At 35.1% G+C, this 20,817-nt stretch overlaps 1 protein-coding gene across 2 annotated transcripts; it reads right to left on the bottom strand.

Annotated features, from left to right (window-relative positions):
• Positions 1-6,213: 6,213 nt before the first annotated feature.
• Positions 6,214-19,589, bottom strand: LOC128553204 (uncharacterized). Of its 2 annotated transcripts, none has more exons than XM_053534325.1 (2): positions 19,477-19,589; positions 6,214-8,221 (listed from the first exon to the last, which is right to left on the bottom strand). In XM_053534325.1, the coding sequence occupies exon 2, from the start codon at positions 7,949-7,951 to the stop codon at positions 6,548-6,550; it is 1,404 nt and encodes a 467-aa protein (XP_053390300.1). In that variant the 5' UTR covers positions 7,952-8,221; positions 19,477-19,589; the 3' UTR covers positions 6,214-6,547. The 2 variants fall into 2 exon arrangements, with proteins under 2 accessions (XP_053390300.1, XP_053390301.1); XM_053534326.1 differs by lacking the exon at positions 19,477-19,589 and adding an exon at positions 8,735-8,806.
• Between the last annotated feature and the right edge of the window lie 1,228 nt (positions 19,590-20,817).

Here is a 20,817-nt window from a genome sequence, read left to right as displayed (position 1 = left end):
TGATCACACCAATACTAAGCCCGAGAAGCAAAACTTGCACGATATGGAATCTATGTATGATATGTTAAACGTACAGTGGTTAAATGTGTCCTAGCGCTTATACAATAGTCTTTTCTACTATGCGATGATCACATACTGGTAAAGAGGCCGCGGCGAGTAAGTATGAGACTGAAAATAAACATACGCACCTGGTACTAACTAGAAGTTATGTTGATCCTTTCATGAAAAAGGCCTGTTTTCTGTCAAGAAAGAAAATCGCAACATTACTTGTTCAAATAGATCAATGCTCTGTGGGTGAAAAATTACAAACGGCAACTCAAAAGTCTTACAATCTTAATATTTCAAATACATTTAAATTCGACAATTAACACAAAATATGCCTATGCAGATAATATAGATATTTTAAAATCTATTGTTAAATAACTTGACAAATACAAATAACCACCCAATCTTAAGAAACTGAGTTATTTTCGATGGAACGAATACATAACAAATCACTTTTTTTGGATGGAAAGGCTTTCGTCTACAGCTAAATTCTTTAAGTGAAAATGACACTTAGCCCTGGTACTGACAGAATGAGTTACAGTTACTGCTGATAATCTAGATCTTCTTGGGAAGCCCATACCTATTTCATTGCACGTTTTCTGCGTTGGTTGATTCCGGGTCTTACCGTGGAATATGAACATGTCACGGACAATCGCGTTCTCAACTCGTCACAGACCCTAACATGTACTTACACATTCACAATTCTACTGCAGCTAAGTGTGGTCAAAGGTATTAGCTAATATTATAGCATTTACAAGTTGCAGTCGGTGTATTATACAATTAGCATTAAAACTTATAGACTACTTTTAGCCCATCAGCTAATAATATATAATATAGTAACCGTCCTCTACTTAGGGTGTCTATATTTCAAGAACTTTTGTAAAAAGGTCGACATACGTTCTTTGCCGTTGACAAATAATGTCAGAGAGAATACATTTGTGATAGCAATAATTCAGTTCTGTCAAAGAACGGTTATGAATGTAATAAAATGCTGTTGACAGCCGTTGGATAGAATTATCCCAGAACTCTCAAGAATTAAATCAGAATGCCAGACAATGGCAAATGTTTCATCACCCAGTCGTGATATCCATCATGAAAAGTTTCTTTCTCGCACATTGCTTGCCACAGACTAGGCTAAAATGGCCGACATATTCTAAAATGACAATAACAATGGAAACAATGGACTATGGGAACTTCATTGTTCAAAAGATAATAGGTAAGGGTAGATTTCTCGGAAGCCCAGAGGGGGAGGGGATGCCAAAACAAGGGAGCGCAATTGCAAGGGGAAAGGATGGCGGCGACAGGGGGAGTGAGGAGAAAGAGGAAAGAAACGCTAACTATAAACAAGACAACATACGCAACACAAAATACAAGACAGACAGAAAACCAGTTGAAAATAGGGGCACCGCCTTGGAACGGTCAGTAACCTATATAAAGGAAACTGGGGGGTTTAAACGCGTTTAGGGCATGCCAACCTCGCAGTTACCCTATTTTCAACAAGTTAGACAACACAATGTAAATAAAATCCCCGCTAAGAAAGGCTCTAACATTAGCGAAAAAATACTAGATCATATTAAGTAAAACATAAAATTAAGGCAAATCTAAAGTATAATTACACCAATGTACTCAACAACTTGTCTTAAGTCAAAGAACCAAGAGCCTAACTTTTAAGGGCACGACTAAGAAAGCTGCAAAGACTCCTTTATTGTTCAATAAAGTTTTGAGATCCTATGGAAACTATTAATCCTAACCTTTGAAAGGCTTCTATCAAATTAAAAACGGCAACGAAACATTAGAATAAAGGTAGGGGCTTATTTGCATGAATGCTAATCATTACATTTAATTAAGGGCGGATGTTTAAAATCTTTGTGCAGTTTAACGCGATACGAATGCTGGACCAGCACATTGGTATAGAATAATGTTCAGGTGTAGCAGAGAATGAGGTTTGATATCGAAATTGACATGTATATATCACACTGAGATAGTTTAAAGCAAACATAAAGCCGCAGCACTATTAGAATATGATGATATTCGTATATTTCGACGGTATAGCTAGCATATACATTAAACAAATACATTAAATAAAGAAACAATCTGTTCAAGTAAAGTGGATGGGGAAACATATAGTTTGAATATTTCACATCATTTAATTATTACTATACTTCAATATTGTTATTATATTGACAACAAATATTCCAGGATGAAAATCAAATATAAAAATATTTAATATTGCGGTGTAACTTATGTGAAATTTAAGATACGCAAAATTATATTTTCAAACATGACCGCCATTTTGATGACGTCATAGATCAGTTCAGTCGCGGAAGCATGTTCACTAGAGGGCGTAGTTACTGAACTTAATATTATACACGTGTGTATAACCAAGGGGCAGAACGTGAAGTGGTTGCACACTTACTTCAAGTGAGCGAAATGGTTGCAAACTTGCAAAATGGCGGATATTTTCTAAACTTATGAAAAGCATGACCACTAGAGGGCGTAGTTACTTAACATAATATTATACACAATGGTTTCTTTTGAAATACATACATAATTATCTATCAATATATATACAATGTATTCACTGTATGAGATTGTTTTCAAACATATACTAGTTTATTTACGAAAACAAGAACTGCTTTATTTTGCTAACCTGACATCACCTTCCACCTGTTCGCATTACAATCCATTCAAAAATTGATGTGTAGAAGTATGAAAAACATTTTATTTCAGTGAAAATAAATCATGCACTTCAAACATTGCTATTATTTGATTAATATATCACCATGCTTTCAAACATAATGGATAAATTATTATACAAAGATTAAATTTTAGCCTATCTCGGAGATTTTGCCTTTGTGACCAGTGCAGACCAAGATCGGCCTGTACAATCATGGTATTCAGTCAATAATTTTTCAGTGAACACCCCTTCGAATATTAAATAGTATTGCCCAAATTGAATGATGGACCAGTCCATTTTAGAAATTTAGTAGGCTAAAAGTTAACATATCACAGAAACATATAAAAGGATTGAATCAATCTAACACATATTTATGAAGCTCGTAAAATGTAGGATAAGGTTATTTGCATAGAATCATTTTCCTCTGATCTCTGTAGTTTGAGCTCGAATCGTCATTTGAAGAAGCTATCAAACTAGATTTATGGTAGCCGAGGGCTCTTCCCTGGTGCCCGTCTGTATCTGAAATAATGTCCGAAGCTGGAAAGTGATCACATGACCTGCACTGTGTTTGCGTGACGAAAAACTGAACAAACTGCAAACATTTGAAAGAAATTACTCATAATTATACACATGGCACTTGGAGTGTGAATGTTCACATTTTGGTGGAATACTTATTTAATACTTATTTACAGAACATTTTGGCCAAAGGAATGAATATATCTCATCTAGCTGGCTTATGGAAGATTGGTGGTTATACTCAGAATGCCTGAAACAGTTCTCGGAGGGATTTCCTTCACCATTAAATGCTGGAAATAGTAACTATTTGACATAAATTGTGTTAGTGTTACTATACCGGACAGAAAAAAACAACAGCATTTTATGAGTCTGCATCAGTAAAGTTTTGCATGCAAGAAGGTTTCACTGTAACTTCTGATGAAAATGCTTTCACTCCTCTAGAGGTTTATGCCTCTTGACATGACGTCACAGAGTAACATTAATTCATTTTTATAAATTATGCCCTTATTTGGTCAGGGGAAGTACGTGAGGAAATGTTCCTTTGCTACCAAGATTGTTCAGTTGATTTCAATTTGTAAAAAAGCATGGCCGCTGGTGACATGGTCACTTTTTTCCTTAATGTATTTAGTGGAAATTTTGAAAATCCTCTTGCCATAAACTGTTAGGCGGATTTTGAAATAATTATCCACAATGATTCCTTTTCCAATTTATCAAAAACATAGCCTCGGGAGTGTTGTCACCTTTTTGATATGTGTGTATTCTCGTCAGAAATGTCAAACTTGATTTACTACTATGATGAGCCTTGTATAAAAAACTTCTAGCCTGTGCTAATTTTCCTGTTTGGTTGTATTTCAAACGTTAAATCTCTTAATCCGCAGGCATGCGTAAGAAGTAATTTGGAATATTTTTTTCTTGACTATGAAACTCTAGAGTGGCCGAGGAAAATCTCATCCCTCTTCCACTTAGAAATATATAAAAAGGTATCTCATTTAGTACTGAACATTTTGGTATCATGACTTGACTTGCAAGTAAGCTAGTTTCTCAACAGTTTATAGATGTAAAACTTGAAAATATTAACTATTGTTAATGACCTCACAGTGCCAGGTTCCATAACTCTGACCTAACAATATAAAAATGTATGCCCTTTTTAGCTCACCTGTCACGTAGTGACAAGGTGAGATTTTGTGATCGCCCCTCGTCCGTTGTCCGTCGTCGTCCGTCCACAAATTTCTTGTGAAGACGATAGAGACCACATTTTGCAATCAATTTTAATCAGACTTGCTCACAACTTGTATTGGCACAATATCTCGATTCCTTTCGAAAACTGGCCAGATCTCATCATATATACCAGTGTAATGGCCCCTTAAAGGGCCAAAATTTGCTATTTTGGCTTATGAACACGATAGAGACCACATTTTGCAATCAATTTTAATCAAACTTGCAAACAAATTGTATTGGAATAATATCTCGGTTCCTTTCAAAATTTGGCTAGATCCCATCAGGGGTTCTAGAGTTATGGCCCTTAAAGGGCCAAAATTTGCTATTTTGGATTTTGCAGCTATATAGAGACTTCATTTATGGTTTAATTTGATACAAACGTGCAAAATATCTTTAACAGCAATAGCTCTTGGATTCTATGATAAATCCGTCAGACCAAATAATAGGTTCTGGAGTTACGGCCCCTGATTGACCCCTGAAAGAGCCAAAACCTGTTAATTTTTACATTGTGAACACGATAGAAGTGACATTTTACGTTCGATTATAACCACACTTGCACACAACTTAAGTCACAATAAGATCTCGGTTTCTTTAAAAAAATGGCTAGGTTCTATCATGGGTTCTTGAGTTACTGCCCCTGAAAGGGGCAAAATGTTCTATTTTGGCCCTTTCAGCCTTATAGAGGTTTCATTTATGCTTTGATTTGAAACAAATTTGCAAAGAATGTTTATTAATATATAGGCCAAGTTCGAAATTGGGTTATGTGGGGTCAAAAACTAGGTCATCAGGTCAAATCAAAGGAAAAACTAAGTTACACGCTAGAGGTTACATTTGTAATCCTTTCTTTATGACACTTGGTCAGAATATGTATCTTGATAATTCCTATGCCAGGTTTAAAACTGGATCATTTAGGGTCAAAAACTAAGTCACCCGGTCAAATCAAATGAAAAGCTTGTTAACACCTTTGAGGCCACATTTATGACCATATCTTCATGAAACTTGGTAAGAATGTTTATCTTGATGATTCCTAGGCCAAGTTCGAAACTAAAATAAAGACACGGGTTGTAAAATATATCGCCATGAAAAATAAACCAGAAAAAAATGTTCTAATCATTTAGATAATTCTGTATATGGTAATATATTTACACCTTGACTCTACCTAGTCCAACTCGTGACGTAACCCAACAAGTGCGGAAAGTTGACTATTCGTTTTACATTTCATTACCTCTCATGAACAGATTCAATCAAACCAGTCTGCTATTATTCTTCTTGGTTGCATTCTTTGCTTCCAAAGGATCTTGTTACAGATTTTATTAACTATCACAACAGCAATCTTTAAGTGCCGTGTGGCGGTTGTAAACAGTCTCCCCGTACTTGGATTCAGTGTTGTTATATTTTCTGGTCCTTTGGGATCATGGAGTCCATTCAACATATTTGTAACAGAGTTCCGCTTAAGCCGGTGCTAGGGGGCGCGAGAGGTGTTGCACATTTCATTGCCTTTCATGAACAGACTCAATCAAATCGTGTCAGATATTATTCTTCTTGGTTGCATTCTTTGCTCCCAAAGGATCTTTTTACAGACTTTATTATCAAGAACAAACCTTTTGACTGGCCTTAATATCGTATTAACATTCGTAAAATTTTCATAAAAGGATGTTGAATACCTTTGTACTGTTTTGTATCAGTCTTTAATAATTTATTGTCTCTCTTAGATAATGGTTGTAGTGTGAAATTAATTTCGAAACATTACAGGTGAATAGCAAAGTTAACACAGGTCTTTAATAGTGATCGTAGACTACAGAAATGTCTTTTGTTAGTAGAAATATAAAAGGACTAAGTGAATATTGATACCAAATATGTAAAGTACATAGATATTTTATATTTTAAGTTATTATTATACAAATGTATCTTAAAAGTTTCAAAGGAACTACTCACGTAATAATTCTTAAATATACATCTCTTGACTCAAGTTCGTACAAACTTCAGTTCTATTTTATGCACTGCGACATTTAAACTGTTAGTCTGGCAGTGCAGCAGCAACAGCAGTAGCAGCAGCAGCAAAGAATCAGTTACGAAAGTTTTTAAAATGATTTAAACAATTCTATAGATTTGTAGATAATTGTCAACTTTTTCATCTCCAAATATAGTGCTGGTGTAAAGTGTATTTTTGGCGGAATCACAGCAAAAACCCTCGAAATTTTCTGAATTTTGAAGGACAACATTTTCTTTCAAACAATCGCCAGATATTCTTCGTAAAACGTCCCCGTCTTTCACAAAGATTGTGCCGTCATCGGATTGAGTAATTCTTGAAGGGTTGTCCATATCACCAAAGCTGTCAATCACTTCACCGTTCCAGTTTAACTTTGCAACAGTTTTCTTTGAACAGCAAGATACATATATACCACTGTAGCAGGCTGTAACAAAGCAGATTGAAGGGCTATTAGTTTTTATCACTCTTACTGTTGTTGATATAGTGTCATTGATATCAAGGATTTCGAGTCCCCAAGAATTTCCACGTGCAACTACTACTACTAATCTTCCCTGGTAACAACTAAGGCCATTTCCACCAGTTTTCAAGGTGTGTTTCTTTTTGAAACTGTTTGAGGATACTGATACAAACTGAATGCGTGATGCAGATAAGACAGCTACTTCAGTTTTAGTAACTGCAGTGACATCCAAAGGAGTACAATCTAGTTTCAAATAGCCTGTGATACAGTAGTTGGAGGTATCAACTAATTTCAAGGAATGGTTATAAGCATCACAAATGATAAGCTGGTCGGTAGTAAGAAGAATCATTCCAGTAATTGCACAAACGCATTCCTCTTTTGGTGTCTTAACACAAATATTTCCTTTGTGTAAAGCTTGTCTAGATTGCATATTCAATGATTTATGTGTTAATGTGCCAAGTGACTTCTCTGATTTAAGACTGAGCAATATCGCAATATTTGGCTGGAAGCTGAACTCTCTTAAATCATATGTATTTAGGCTGTGAATACTTTTCTCATAAGCTTTGATCATTTTCTCAGCTAATTTCAATTCCAAAAACAGCCTGTCTGCTTGATTTGATGTATAAAGATGTTTAATGGAATCAGATGCTTTCTTTAGAGATTTAGTTTTATCATCACATGCTGCCTCTACTTTGTCGAGATTCTTGTTGTTTTCTTGCTGGATGGCATTTGCTGCATCTTCGGCTTTTCTTTCTAGTTCATCTAGCCTTTGGCTTATTTCTTTCCGAAACTTTTTGATGCCTGCTAAAACATCTATCAAAGAAATGTTGGATTTTGAAGTCATTTTCTTCATCTCTTCTAATTTCGTACGACATTGTTCCGTTATAGTATTCATTGCTTTCAATATATCTTGGTGTTCTTTGCTATTTATGATCTGGCAAGAAATATCAGGTATGTAGTTGACTTTGCAAGAGGTACTTGTGTGTTGAAGAGTAACACATACACTGCAGAGAAGTGCTTTGTGGTCATGACAGTAGAACTTAATCATTTCCTTCTTGTGTTTAGGACATGGTGTGGTAAGTTGGCATGTTGTCCTTATCTAGAAGTATATGATGCCTAGAAAGTTTATGTTTCTTGTGATGTTTAAAACAAGACTCACACAGGTGTTCGTTGCAGTCTGTGCAGTAGCCATTGGCAGAAAGTCTTTGACCATCTAGGTCACAGGGCTGACAGTAAATTTTAACTTTTGTATCAGAACTCTGAAAGTTTGTCGACGATGAACCTTCCTTTTGAACTATTCTTCCTGGAACAGCCATATCTAGAATAAAAAGCAAGCATACAATTCAATATCATTTTTACTTTTAGTCAGTTCTGCATCGCTAAACTATCGATATGAACATGGACGGTAACGAACGACTGGTTTTATTTCATATATTAAGTTAGTCTCATTTATATGTGATTAGCTGGAAAAGTATGATAGGGCAGATGTTAACACATGCGCACTTTAAGTCTCTTAGTAGGATTAAATTAGATATTGTAAATCTCCAACAAATCTTTTTGCCTTTTCCCGTCAGAAAATGAGAAAAAAAATACCATGAAGAAAGGTGACTTTAGTGCCAGCAAGAAAATTCTAATAAACAACAAAAGAGAATATACAATAGTTCCTCTTCAATCTAATTTCTTTGATTAATATAGGCTATATATTAACTTTAAATTTTGTTCGTAAATGTTATATTAGATCAAGAAAAGTTATCAACCATATGCAGAATTTTATCCATTGTAGTTCATAACCGTACGAACTGCATATATATCACATAAAGCTCATAGTCACCTTACTTCGAACAGCACACTGGGAAATAAATTGTTGACCAACAGGTAATTAGAAGAGAATGTCTGTAATAAAGACCATATATTTGGCAAGAAAGTGTCGTTCGTCATTGGGTAAGATTTAGTTATTCATCCAGCATATTTCTTACTGTACCTCTGTTAGTTATATGATTCTAGTTGATATATTGATTGACATGGGGGGTACATACAGTGCACCGTCTTTACATCATGAAAGTATTTGTTATAATTTCATTTTAAAGGATACACGAACTTAAACTTATAATGATAACGGAATTTAATCTTTCCATATGCAGGTCACTTCAAACTGATTTGTAGTTCTTCGAAACAACCTCATCAAAAATTCTTCTTTGGGGAAAATACAATTCACACGCTCGCATGTACAGAAAAAATGATTATGCTGATGATCAGTAAGAGCAAAATAATTAGAAATGGAATCTAAACACAATACTTTAACTTAAAATGTGCCAACCTGTTAAAAGCTCTGGTCAACAACTGGCGTTTAAGCTAGTTTTATTCTCTGAAAAGTTAACAATGTCAGATTTTGAAGCAGTTCAATTAGACTTGAAAACTCTGGATAGTATTACCCTAATTTTTAATCTTTTCACAGTCTTACAGAACAGCCTGTAGTTAGATGTTATCATAATATTACAAAATGATCACTTTGAAAAGAGAACTTGTCACCTAAGAACTGGAACTCATTTAAGACATTTATTGAAAACATATCCTAATTTTAAAAAAAAAGACTTAAGAAGATATGTGTAAGGAAAGAATAATTGCAAATGAATATTCAATCTAAGATGCCATCAATTAGAGCCAAATAATATCATCACTTTGGTGAAATTGTCTGTTGGAACTATGTATACAGCAAACATTTATATAAAGCTTTACAAGATTATTTATTTAATTTATTAGTCCCCTACTGGTTGAAAACCAGTTGCGGGGACTATAGGAATGCGCTTTACCGTCAGTCATTCCGTCCATCCGTTCGTCCGCAATTTCGTGTCCGGTCCATAACTGTATCATCCATGAAGGGATTTCAATATTACTTGGCACAAATGTTCCCCATAATGAGACGACGTGTCATGCGCAAAATTCCGACACCTAGCTCAAAGGTCAAGGTCACAATTTGAGGTCAACAGGACTTTTTTCCTGTCCGGTCAACAAATCTGCCATCCATAAAGGGATTTAACATTACATGGCACAAATGTATCTCATAATCAGACGATGTGTTTTGCACAACTTTCATACCCCTAGCTCAAAGGTCAAGGTCACACTTGGCAGTCAAGTGTTAACATGGTACGATCAGGGTCTGTTTCGTGTTCGGTCCATAACTCTGTCATTCATTAAGGGATTTTAATATCACTTGGCACGAATATTTCCCATGATGAGACGACGTGTCATGCGCAAATCCCGCACCCCTGGCTTAGAGATCAAGGTCACAATTTGGCGTCAAATTTCAACAGGGTTTTTTTTCCTGTCCGGTCCATAACTCTGCAATTCATGAAGAGATTTTCAACGATTACTTGGCACGAATGTTCCCCATGATGAGACGACATGTCATGCACAAAACCCGGACCCCTAGCTTAAAGGTCAAGGTCACAATCGGAGGTCAAAGGCTAATAGGGGTTTTTCCTGCCAGGTCCAGAACTCTGTCATGCATCAAGGTATTACAATATCACTTGGCATAAATGTTCCCCATGATGAGACGACGTGTCATGCGCAACACCCAGAACCCCAGCTTAAAAGTCAAGGTCACACTTGGAGATCAAAGGTCAAATTCAAGAATGACTTTGTCCGGAGCATTTCTTCTTCATGCATGGACGGAGTTTGATGTAACTTGGCACAAATGTCGCCAACATTAAATCACCCCTATTGGATGTACGCACGTATTGAGTGTAATATATACTGACTAAAGGTTAGGGTTAGGTTTAACATAGATTTAATAGTGTATATTCAATGCGTGCATGCACTCAGTGTGGGAGATTTAATGCCGACCCACAAATGTTCACCACCATGAGGCAGCCTTGTTTTTAGAATTACCTTTCTTTTTTGTTACTATAAATAGATTACATTGTAATATTTTTATTACTGGCCGTAGGCAAAACATCGAGACCTGTGGTGCAACATGCATGTTACATCCAATCTTTAGGTGTATTTTGACGTATCTCTACCTGGTAAAGAGTTTCTTGTGGACTTATATTATATAGAATTTTTTAGCATTAATTTCCCTTTGTTGTTACTAATATCTTATATGATAACTTTTTTATAATCGGCCGAAAACTCCATATGAAAACAACTGTTTTATATATGCAAATTTTAATCCAATTGTTTTGTTATAACATATTGTATATATAGTACAATATTGTTTATACATCATTGACAGATATCAGTTCATTATGTTATACTGCAGTACAGAAAATTAGGTGCCTTCCAGTAGGAGACTTTGTATTGCATGGCAATACTTCATTCACTAGTTTTGTTGGGTTTAACGTCGCACCAACACAATTATAGGTCATATGGCGACTTTTCAGTTTTGACGGCGGAGGAAGACCTCAGGTGCACCTTCGTGCATTATTTCATCACGAGCGGGCACCTGGGTTGAACCACCGACCTTCCGTAAGCCAGCTGGATGGCTTCCTCACATGAAGAATTCAACGCCTCTAGTAAGGCTCGAACCTACATAGCTGAGGGCAAGTGATTTAAAGTCAGCGACCGTAACCGCTCCCTTTACAAGATTAAGATTGTGAAAGCGCACCACTGGATTCAATCAGTAACAGCAGAATCATTGTTCTTGCATTTGTCAATTTTTATTTTTTTTGTAATACCAGTAACAAAGTACTTTATGAAATTGTATATGTGAGTGTTAGTCATTCCTGCTGAATACGACTTTACTTGTAAACGCAAATCATCAACAATAGCAATCTTTAATTAATGTGTACCATAAGCAAGACAATCAGTTTCAGGACAAACGTATTTTTAGCAGATTTCATATATAAAATCTGTAAATTCATGTTTTTAAAATTTATAAGTTTATAGATATTTACTGGTAAAGATTTCACTTTATAGCCCTTATCTTTTCATGGTTCATAAATTGGACAGAATTAAAGGCAAAGAAAATCTCCTATATAAGTGACCCCCCCCCCCCCCCCCCCCCCCCCCACCCTAAATACCAGACTTTTTAATCCCCAATATACAAGATCCTGTCTGGTCCAGTCTGATAAGGGTCCATAAAACCCCTGTAGACTTGACATGTAGCCTAATTATTGTCAGAGAATCATAAATTTTATTGCCTACAGATAAATTGGTTATTTTCTGTGTTTGCATTTTATTGATTGAAATGTTGTTTTTTGGGGTTTTTTTTTCAGAATGTACACAAAATTATTTGAATTGATAATATACTAATTTTGATTGCTCAGTCATGTTGAGTAATGCCCTGGCCAATTATATTATAACTCTTATAGCAAAGCAATTCTCACTCCTTAACAATAAAACAATTATTTAAAACTTAATAAGAGAAATCACAAGTTTGTTTATTCAACAATTAAGATTTTTTTTTATCAAAAGTAACAAAATAAAACCAGAAAAAAGTGATAATTGCTGGATTTTATTAGAAATTAAAGAAGCGTTCAGTTGCATTTTTAATAGATAAAAAAGGAATATGGACAGAAGGATTTTATTTATTAAAAATGCATAATTCCCCTTGTGTTGTCTAAATAACGTTTCTTTTATGTACATGTATAATGAAATCCAGCAATAAAGATATATCAATGTTCAAAATACACAAAATTTATTATTTCTAAAAGCTATGTGCCTGATTGCATTTTTTTTATATTTTTGATATAACAGCAATGATGAGATGTAATTGTTAAAAAACACGTTTGTACCTTATAACTTTGTTTATTTAGCCCTAATTCTTTCAAGCTTTCAAAACTCATTATAAAGGTGAGAACTGATTTGCTATAAAGGTGAGAAATATCACCTGCAATTATTTACTGCGCAGTAGCTATACAGTAGCTTATTATGATAAACAGAAGCAAGTCTATCAATTGTCCAGACTTGTGTATTGGCCCTTACCGCCAATACGCAGACCTTATCATCCCCATAGGCCACATACCAGGCATACCAGAATCAGTATCTTTAACTATTCGATTAAATTTAGATGTGTATGTGACATAGTCGCATTAAACTGATATGTCAGGGCCCAAATTCGTTAATAACTTCAAAATACAGAATTTGTTTGCTCAGTCATTGTTGAATTAGCATATCTTAATTGAACTTAGTGTCTTTAGTAAATACAGCTACAGATCGCCTAGCAATATTTCCACAATAGCAGTATGCTTTAAACAATTTCATTCTAATTGAAAATATATATTTCTCTATTTTAGTCCAAAACTAAGTTTCACACATTTAACACTGATGAATGCAAGCCCTGTACTTCATAAATGCAATTAATATCAGTTTCACTTTACTGCTTCGGTAATGCAAACTTGGGTCTCTTATCTAGTCACTTCTTCATTTAATTAAAAAGCGATGACCACGATAATATAATGAATACAAAATATGTGTTTGAATAAAAAAGTAAATACGTTTTACATTTTGCTCTTACATTGATGGTAAAACATGTTTTTGTAACTTAAGGACGCTCGCTACAGTTTCGTATTTTTTTCTCAATAATAGATTTTGATGAAATGTTTTGTATTAAAAGATCATGTTATGATGTATTGAAAACAGAAATAAAATTATTGGTCAGCAGCTTTGTTTCAATTTAATTTGCCCCTAGATATGGTGCTATTTTAAACATTTTTCAAAATATCTGTAGTCCTAAAATATATTTTGGTAAAGTACAATAATCAGCATAAATTTGATTATCTAAGTATTTTTATAACGGAAAACAATATATCTATTTGAAACATGCTCAGAGAAATCAAAAGAACATGATTTTGTAAAGAAAGGAATACTTGTTCAGCAGACCCAAGGGCTATTTTTGCATATTTTTGTCAGTTTTAAGTTGGTACTTTTGCTATTTTATCGAGTTTCATATAATAGAATTTAATCAAACTCTGCACATACCTTTGGTTATGTCTGCCTAATCTAAAACAAAAAGAAAATTGATAGGTCATCATATTAGATTTCGCTTAAATCAAATTACAACGAGGTGGGGTGTGGTGGGCATTTATACAACGCAGGTTGGTACGAAATGAAATACTCTTTCAGTGTTTGAGCAAATGACTTAGAAATATATATATAAAATAATCAAACGGCAGATTTCTTAATAAGCGGATTTTAAGGTGTTTCTGAAGCATTATGATGGCATAAAACGATGAAAGTTTCCGCCCTTTTTTTTAACAAAACCTATAGTTTACGAATGTACGGTACGGGTACGGTACGGGATTAGAAACAGCTGTGACTCAATGCAGAGTTTGAGCGCTGGTATAAATAACAGTATATGTCGGATTGAAGCAATTTGATCTAAAAGTACTTTAAATGTATTATTTTTGTAACCATGGTGATACTTACCCTGAACTTTAGTCAGTATATTATACATTTTGTACATTAAATGCATGCGAACATACAATAATTTGCGAATTTTTGCCGTACGCGACATTAGATAATCACTTCCGGGCATGCGCAGAAGACCGCACCAACTCTGCAGTGAGCTACATCGATTAGAAACACAACCAAATTGGCACGGTGTAATATGGTGACCTATCAATTTTTTTTTGTTTTAGATTAGGTAGACATAACCAAAGGTATGTGCAGAGTCTGATTAAATTCTATTATGGGAAACTCGATAAAATACCAGAAGTACCAACTTAAAACTGACAAAAATATGCAAAAATAGCCCTTGGGTCTGCTGAACAAGTATTCCTTTCTTTACAATCATTTTTTTTTATTTCTCTGAGCATGTTTTAAATAGATATATTGTTTTCCGTTATAAAAATGCTTAGATAATCAAATTTATGCTGAATATTACATACTCGTTTCTATTCCCCGTTAAGTTACACTGGTATCGGAAACGTAAATATTTTTCCATACACTGACGCCTGAATTTCATATCGGGTGTGTGACGTAATTCAGTGCGTGTTGTTGCACTATTTTATCTATTTAGTTCAGTATTATCAATCCTATTCAGGCTATTGACCAAAATTATGATATTTACATTATATTTATACGTGTAGATGTGTATGTAATAAAAAGGTTATTATCTTTGTATCGGGAAATATGCACTCGTTTTTCAGCGGAAGAATATTGCGCTCCTAAAGTCGCGCAATATTTCCGCTGAAGAACTCGTGCATATTTCCCGATACAAAGCTAATAACCTATAATTATTACATACTCGTTTCTATTCCCCGTTAAGTTACACTGGTACCGGAAACGTCAATATTTTTCCATACACTGACGCCTGAATTTCATATCGGGTGCGTGACGTAATTCAGTGTGTGTTGTTGCACTATTTTTTCTATTAAGTTCAGTATTGTCAATCCTATTCAGGCTATTGAACATATTTATGATATTTACATAGTATTTATACGTGTAGATGCGTATGTAATAAAAAGGTTATTATCTTTGCATCGGGAAATATGCACTCGTTCTTCAGCGGAAGAATATTGCGCTCCTAAAGTCGCGCAATATTTATTTAGGAGCGCAATATTCTTCCGCTGAAGAACGAGTGCATATTTCCCGATACAAAGCTAATAACCTATAAATACTTCCTGCTTAATGATCCAAACATTCAAATCTTTAACAAATATATCAGAAAAAAATATCGAAGTAGGATTTAATAAAAACTTAAGGTATTTTATTTCTTATAATAATCAAACTGCAACTTAGGGGGCTGTTACTTTTTCCCGGATTACTTTTCCTATACCATTGGTGAGATATGCATAAAATGTCATAAGACTAGTTGCCTGTGAAGTTTCCACTTTCCGCTATTTTACATAATTCATGTTTGAAAGTTTTTTTTGTAGAGTAATATACGTTCAAAATGTAAGATTAGTCAACCTTGTCCTGACTTAGATATATCAATTACAAATGGCTGGTTGGATTTCAGCTAGTGTTTATTTAAAGGTGTTGTGTCAAGGTTTGCTTTGCATATTATCAGCACTTTCTGGTATATATACTTAACAGGAATTGTAAATACTAAGCCTAATTGCGTCTATTCTATGGGTTTTTTGACCGAACAATTTCTGGCTTAATTAAATGCACTGATGTTTGGTAATGTTATGAACACTAGAAATTTACTGAGTTTTTGTTTCTAAACTATCTTAAAATGTCAAATCAAGATATAAACACGTACCCGAGTCCGAGCTTCGGGAATAAAAAATTACTTACGTTCTTGACCAATACACGGAAGAATACATAGTTACGCTTTATAAATAAGGCAGTTTACCTCCAGTATCCTGTTACAAACGCTTTTTAACTTGTTGTCTTACGATCTGGAGGTCAGTACTTTTATATAAACCTTACAGCAGTTTTATCCTGACAAATTGTACGTAGCTACTGAAAAATTTGGTTTATTATCTAACCTAGATTTTAACCGTTCGTGAAAATAAAAAGTTATGCATCAGTCTACTTGCGTACAATAGTTGTGATAAACTTTGTTAGATAGATATAATATAAAAAGTGGTTTTACATGTATTTATAAAATGTGTTTTTCAATGTAATGCCCTATAAAGCTGAAAAGTCGACAAATTTCGTGCGACTATACAATACAATACAATAAGTTTTATTTCAAGTCGGCAAGACACAAATGTATGCTACACCATAAATGTCATGGATGCTGCAATAAAACTTGACACAAAACAATACATGTACTCCCACTCCATGATACCGGTGGCCCCACGGTACCGGTGTAAATACAAATCTCGAGATATTTTCGTCACAGCGCCACCTGCCGATTGTTTACTTTACACGCTCTAGTGACTCGCGTTACTCTACCGTAAAAAGTGACTTTTGCAGAATTGGATCGATTTCTGGTGAGTAATTTAACACATACCTATTAATTTATCCTTTTTTTAATGCAAATTTCCCTGTGAATTTTCCCTTTCCTCACAAAAAATAGTTTGTTTACTTTCCAAAAACAAGTTTGACAGTTCTGACAGCTCCTGACGTCATTCAGTCATTCATTAAAATCACGTGACACCATGGTAACAAGTTTTGGCAGGAAAAAGTAAAAGTATGGAACGCCATTCAGACCTTTATTTAAATTTGAGTTTGTTTGTCATGATTGCTTTTCTTTTTTTGCAGGGTCCTCCGCAGTATGATCGAGACAACCTTAGGAGAGCATTTGAGGCCACTAGGAAGGGTATTTCAGTTTATAGGGCAGCCAGGGACTATTCTGTTCCAGAGTCTACATTAAGAGACAGGCATTTAGGACTGGTACCGCTTGAGTGTCACATTGGTTTTGACAGTATCTTTTCAAATGTAGAAGAACAGAAACTTGTCAACCACATTACATATATGGCAAGTATCGGCTATGGGTACAACAAATCTTCAATCCAGCACATGGCATGGGATTATGCAAAATCTCTAGGCAAACAAGTTAAAGCCAAAGAGTCCCTGAGTGATAATTGGTTTTATGGTCTTTTGAAAAAGTGGCCTGATTTGTATGTAAAGAAACCTCAGAAGATGCCAATTGCACATGCAAAGTCTGCCTCCAGAGAAGCTCTCAACAACTACTACAGTGAGCTTGGTTCTATCTTGACAATTAATGATTTGACTGATAAACCACAATGTATATTCAACATTGATGAAACAGGTGTCAACTCTGAACATTCTCCACCTAAAATTGTGTGTGATAAAAACACTATCCCACAGAATGTCACTTCATCCAGATCACAAACAGTAACTATCATAGCCTCTGGAAATGCTTTAGGCAACTCCTTACTATGTATTTCCAGGACAAGGTTGGAATCCTGAATTCTTGAATGATGCATGCCCTGGTTCTGCAGGTGAAATGTCCAAGAAAGGCTGGTCCAATACATGTATATTTGAGAATTACTTGAAGAACCACTTCGCAACTTATGCAAATCTTTCTAGAAATGTTGATGGATCCAAAATCCTGATCCTCTATGATGGACATATATCTCATACCTCTCTTACTCTGACTGACTGGGCAAAGAAGAACAATGTTATTTTATTCGTACTTCCTCCTCACTCAAGCCATGTAACGCAGCCTTTGGATGTTGGAGTCTTTGGACCTTTCAAATCAATGTACTACTCCGAATGTCAGAACTTCATGAAAAAAAACCCAGGCATGAATGTTACAAAGTACCAGATTGCAAGTCTTACTAGCAAACCTTACCTAAAGGCTATCTGCAGAAAATCTTATTTCAGCATTTCGCAGAACTGGTATTCATCCTTTTGACAGACAGGCTATTGTTGATTCTCAGATTTCACCATCAACTATTTATGCTGAGAAATCCCAAACCACACAAGAAGATCCTCAGAATGACAACAGTCAACCTATTCCCAACTCTGAATCTTCAAAAATGGAAGATAACTTCTCTGATTCTTCAAAAACGGAAGGCAGCTTTTTCAAGTCAAGGACCATAACTAAGCCGGTATTAAAACCAAAAAGGAAGTTTGTTCCACCTTTCCTACCGGTATATGGAGATCTTCATAAAAAGTCAGTGCTAGATGTCCTTGTAGCTCAGGCAAATAAAAGTCAGCCAAACACTGGATCCACAAAATCTGAAAAAAGCTGAAAAGAGTGCACAACCACATATTTCTGCAGTGCCCATGTCAAAGCCCAGTACATCTGGAACCTCCAAGTCTGGCGGACCTATTCCACTTCTGTCAGAAGACTCTCAGTCTGACTCAGAATCTGAAATTTCTGAAGAAGAGAAATGTTGTATTTGCAAGAAATGGCAGCCTGACCTTGCAGATAACAACATTTACATAACAATTGTGAACTGGGGCAAATGTGATGTTTGTGGCCATTGGACACACTTAAAAACATGCTCAAAAGTCAGAGTTCTTAGGAGAAATGATTATTTCAAGTGTCCTCACTGTGAGGAAAATTAAGTAAAATTGCATAAAGTTGACTGTTCCAGTGTTGCTGTTGAATTTCTTGTTAAGGTTAAATTTCATATGTTAGACATCAATATTTTAACAGTTAAAACATTTTAGTGTGACTGTTTGAGATATTGTAAGTGTGTGATGTAATTATTGCAAGACTGGCCTTCCATATTTTACTTATTTACTGTTTCACCGGTTACATGGAGTTGTCTCCCAATATGCTCTTCAATATGGTGTTGTTTATTGACATTTCTCAGAGGTCACAGTTCAAAGTTTTGGAGATGTTTTTGGGACTAAATAAAAGAATACATGTGAATGAACAGGCAGACATATAATTTTGTTCTGGTAAGTTATAATTTGTTTTATTGTTTGACATTTACGTTAAGTGCACCGGTACCGTGGGGGACCATGCTATATGATTGTTCTAAAATTTGACACGACGAGTTAAACATTTTTATGATACATTTTTATGATGAAATCCACTACATAAACCGTACCTGCTCATGTTAGGAAATATTTCAAATATATATTTCGCTCAAATTAGCTATTAAAGTCAGGAATAATGTCAATCTAATTATGTCCCTGTTAAAGTGCACTGCTTTCAACATCAAGGTCGATATAGCTTAAAGATGAAATTATAAGTTTAAACTTTTTAAAGAAATTTATCTTTTAATTCAAAACAACAAAATATGCAAATTGTCTTACCGAAGAAGAGATTCCAGTATGAAATTGTGTAAACTAGAAAATATTTTAACAATAAACGTGTATGTCCTGGTTGTTTATATTTAGTTCCTTTTCACGTGACTGATAGTAGTTTATTGTACGGGTAGTAGTTTATTGTACGGGTAGAGTTGGGCTATATGCTTTTACAGCGCTACCTCTTTCATCAAGCATTAGAGAATGAGTTTGAGGATATGTAATCTTTAATATTTCCTACTGGTTAAGCCCCAATTTCGGGGACTATTGGGTTGCGATTTCTCCCCGTCAACACCAGTCCATAATCATCAAGGAATCTTAATATTGTTTGGTACAAAAATTCTCTCCATATAAAGACGATGTGTCCTGAACATGCTCAAAGGTTCGGTCACATTCGGAGGTTAAATGTGGAGGTTAACAGTGTCTGTTTTGTGTCCACTCCATAACTGTGTCATCGATCCATCCAAGAATTTTAATACGTTCCAAATAAATGAGATGATATATCCTGCGCAACTCGCAGACGCCCTAGGTCAAAATCAATGTCATTCTTAAAGGTTAAGTTAACAGATTGAATGCTCAATAACTCCGTCATCCATCAAGGGATTATTATATTATTTTGCACAAATGTTTCTCATTATGAGTTTGTCATTGTTAACAACCAGACCCCTTGTGGAAAGGTCAATGTCACACTAACGGTAAAAGAGTTTTAGTCAGTTTTCTTGTATAGTCTGTAACGTTTTCAACAAAGAATATATAAGATTTATCTAAACGACATTTGTTAATGTTGTTTATTGATAACAAAAGTATGCAATACACAACACAATAAACGTCTATTTAATGATACAGATTCGGCTGTTAAAATAACCTTCATTTTAAAATAAATTTCTGTATATGGCTTCAAATATATGGTACCACACACTAGTATTTCAATATTATTTTATTTTCTGGTCCTTGGGGAATGGAGTCCATTGCCAGTGCTAGGGAGTGTAAGGGGTGTTACAAATTTCATTTCCTCTCGCAAACACACTTAATCAAACAGAGTCATGCTGTTATTTTGCTTGGTTGCATTCTAAGGCTCGCCAGCGTGAAGTAGCAGTAGAGCAGTAACAGCAGTATTACTGCTATTACTGCTATAACGTTGTAGCAGTAATAACAGTAATACTGATGTCACTGCTATCAAGTAACATTGTCATTGAAACACATCCAAAGAAACTTACCAGACAAATAAAAGAAGCAATGCACATTCGTCAAGGATCCGTCATGAACCGGGACGAGGGGGCCAATAGTCTCTCTCGCATCTACGACCCGATTTTCGCCACAATGTCGCAAAGTGGCGGAAAGTCTCCAGAC

The sequence above is a fragment of the Mercenaria mercenaria genome, unplaced genomic scaffold, assembly GCF_021730395.1.
Source record: "Mercenaria mercenaria strain notata unplaced genomic scaffold, MADL_Memer_1 contig_3585, whole genome shotgun sequence".
In the NCBI taxonomy this organism is placed as follows: Eukaryota; Metazoa; Mollusca; class Bivalvia; order Venerida; family Veneridae; genus Mercenaria; species Mercenaria mercenaria.
This window is presented reverse-complemented; position numbering and strand designations above follow the sequence as displayed.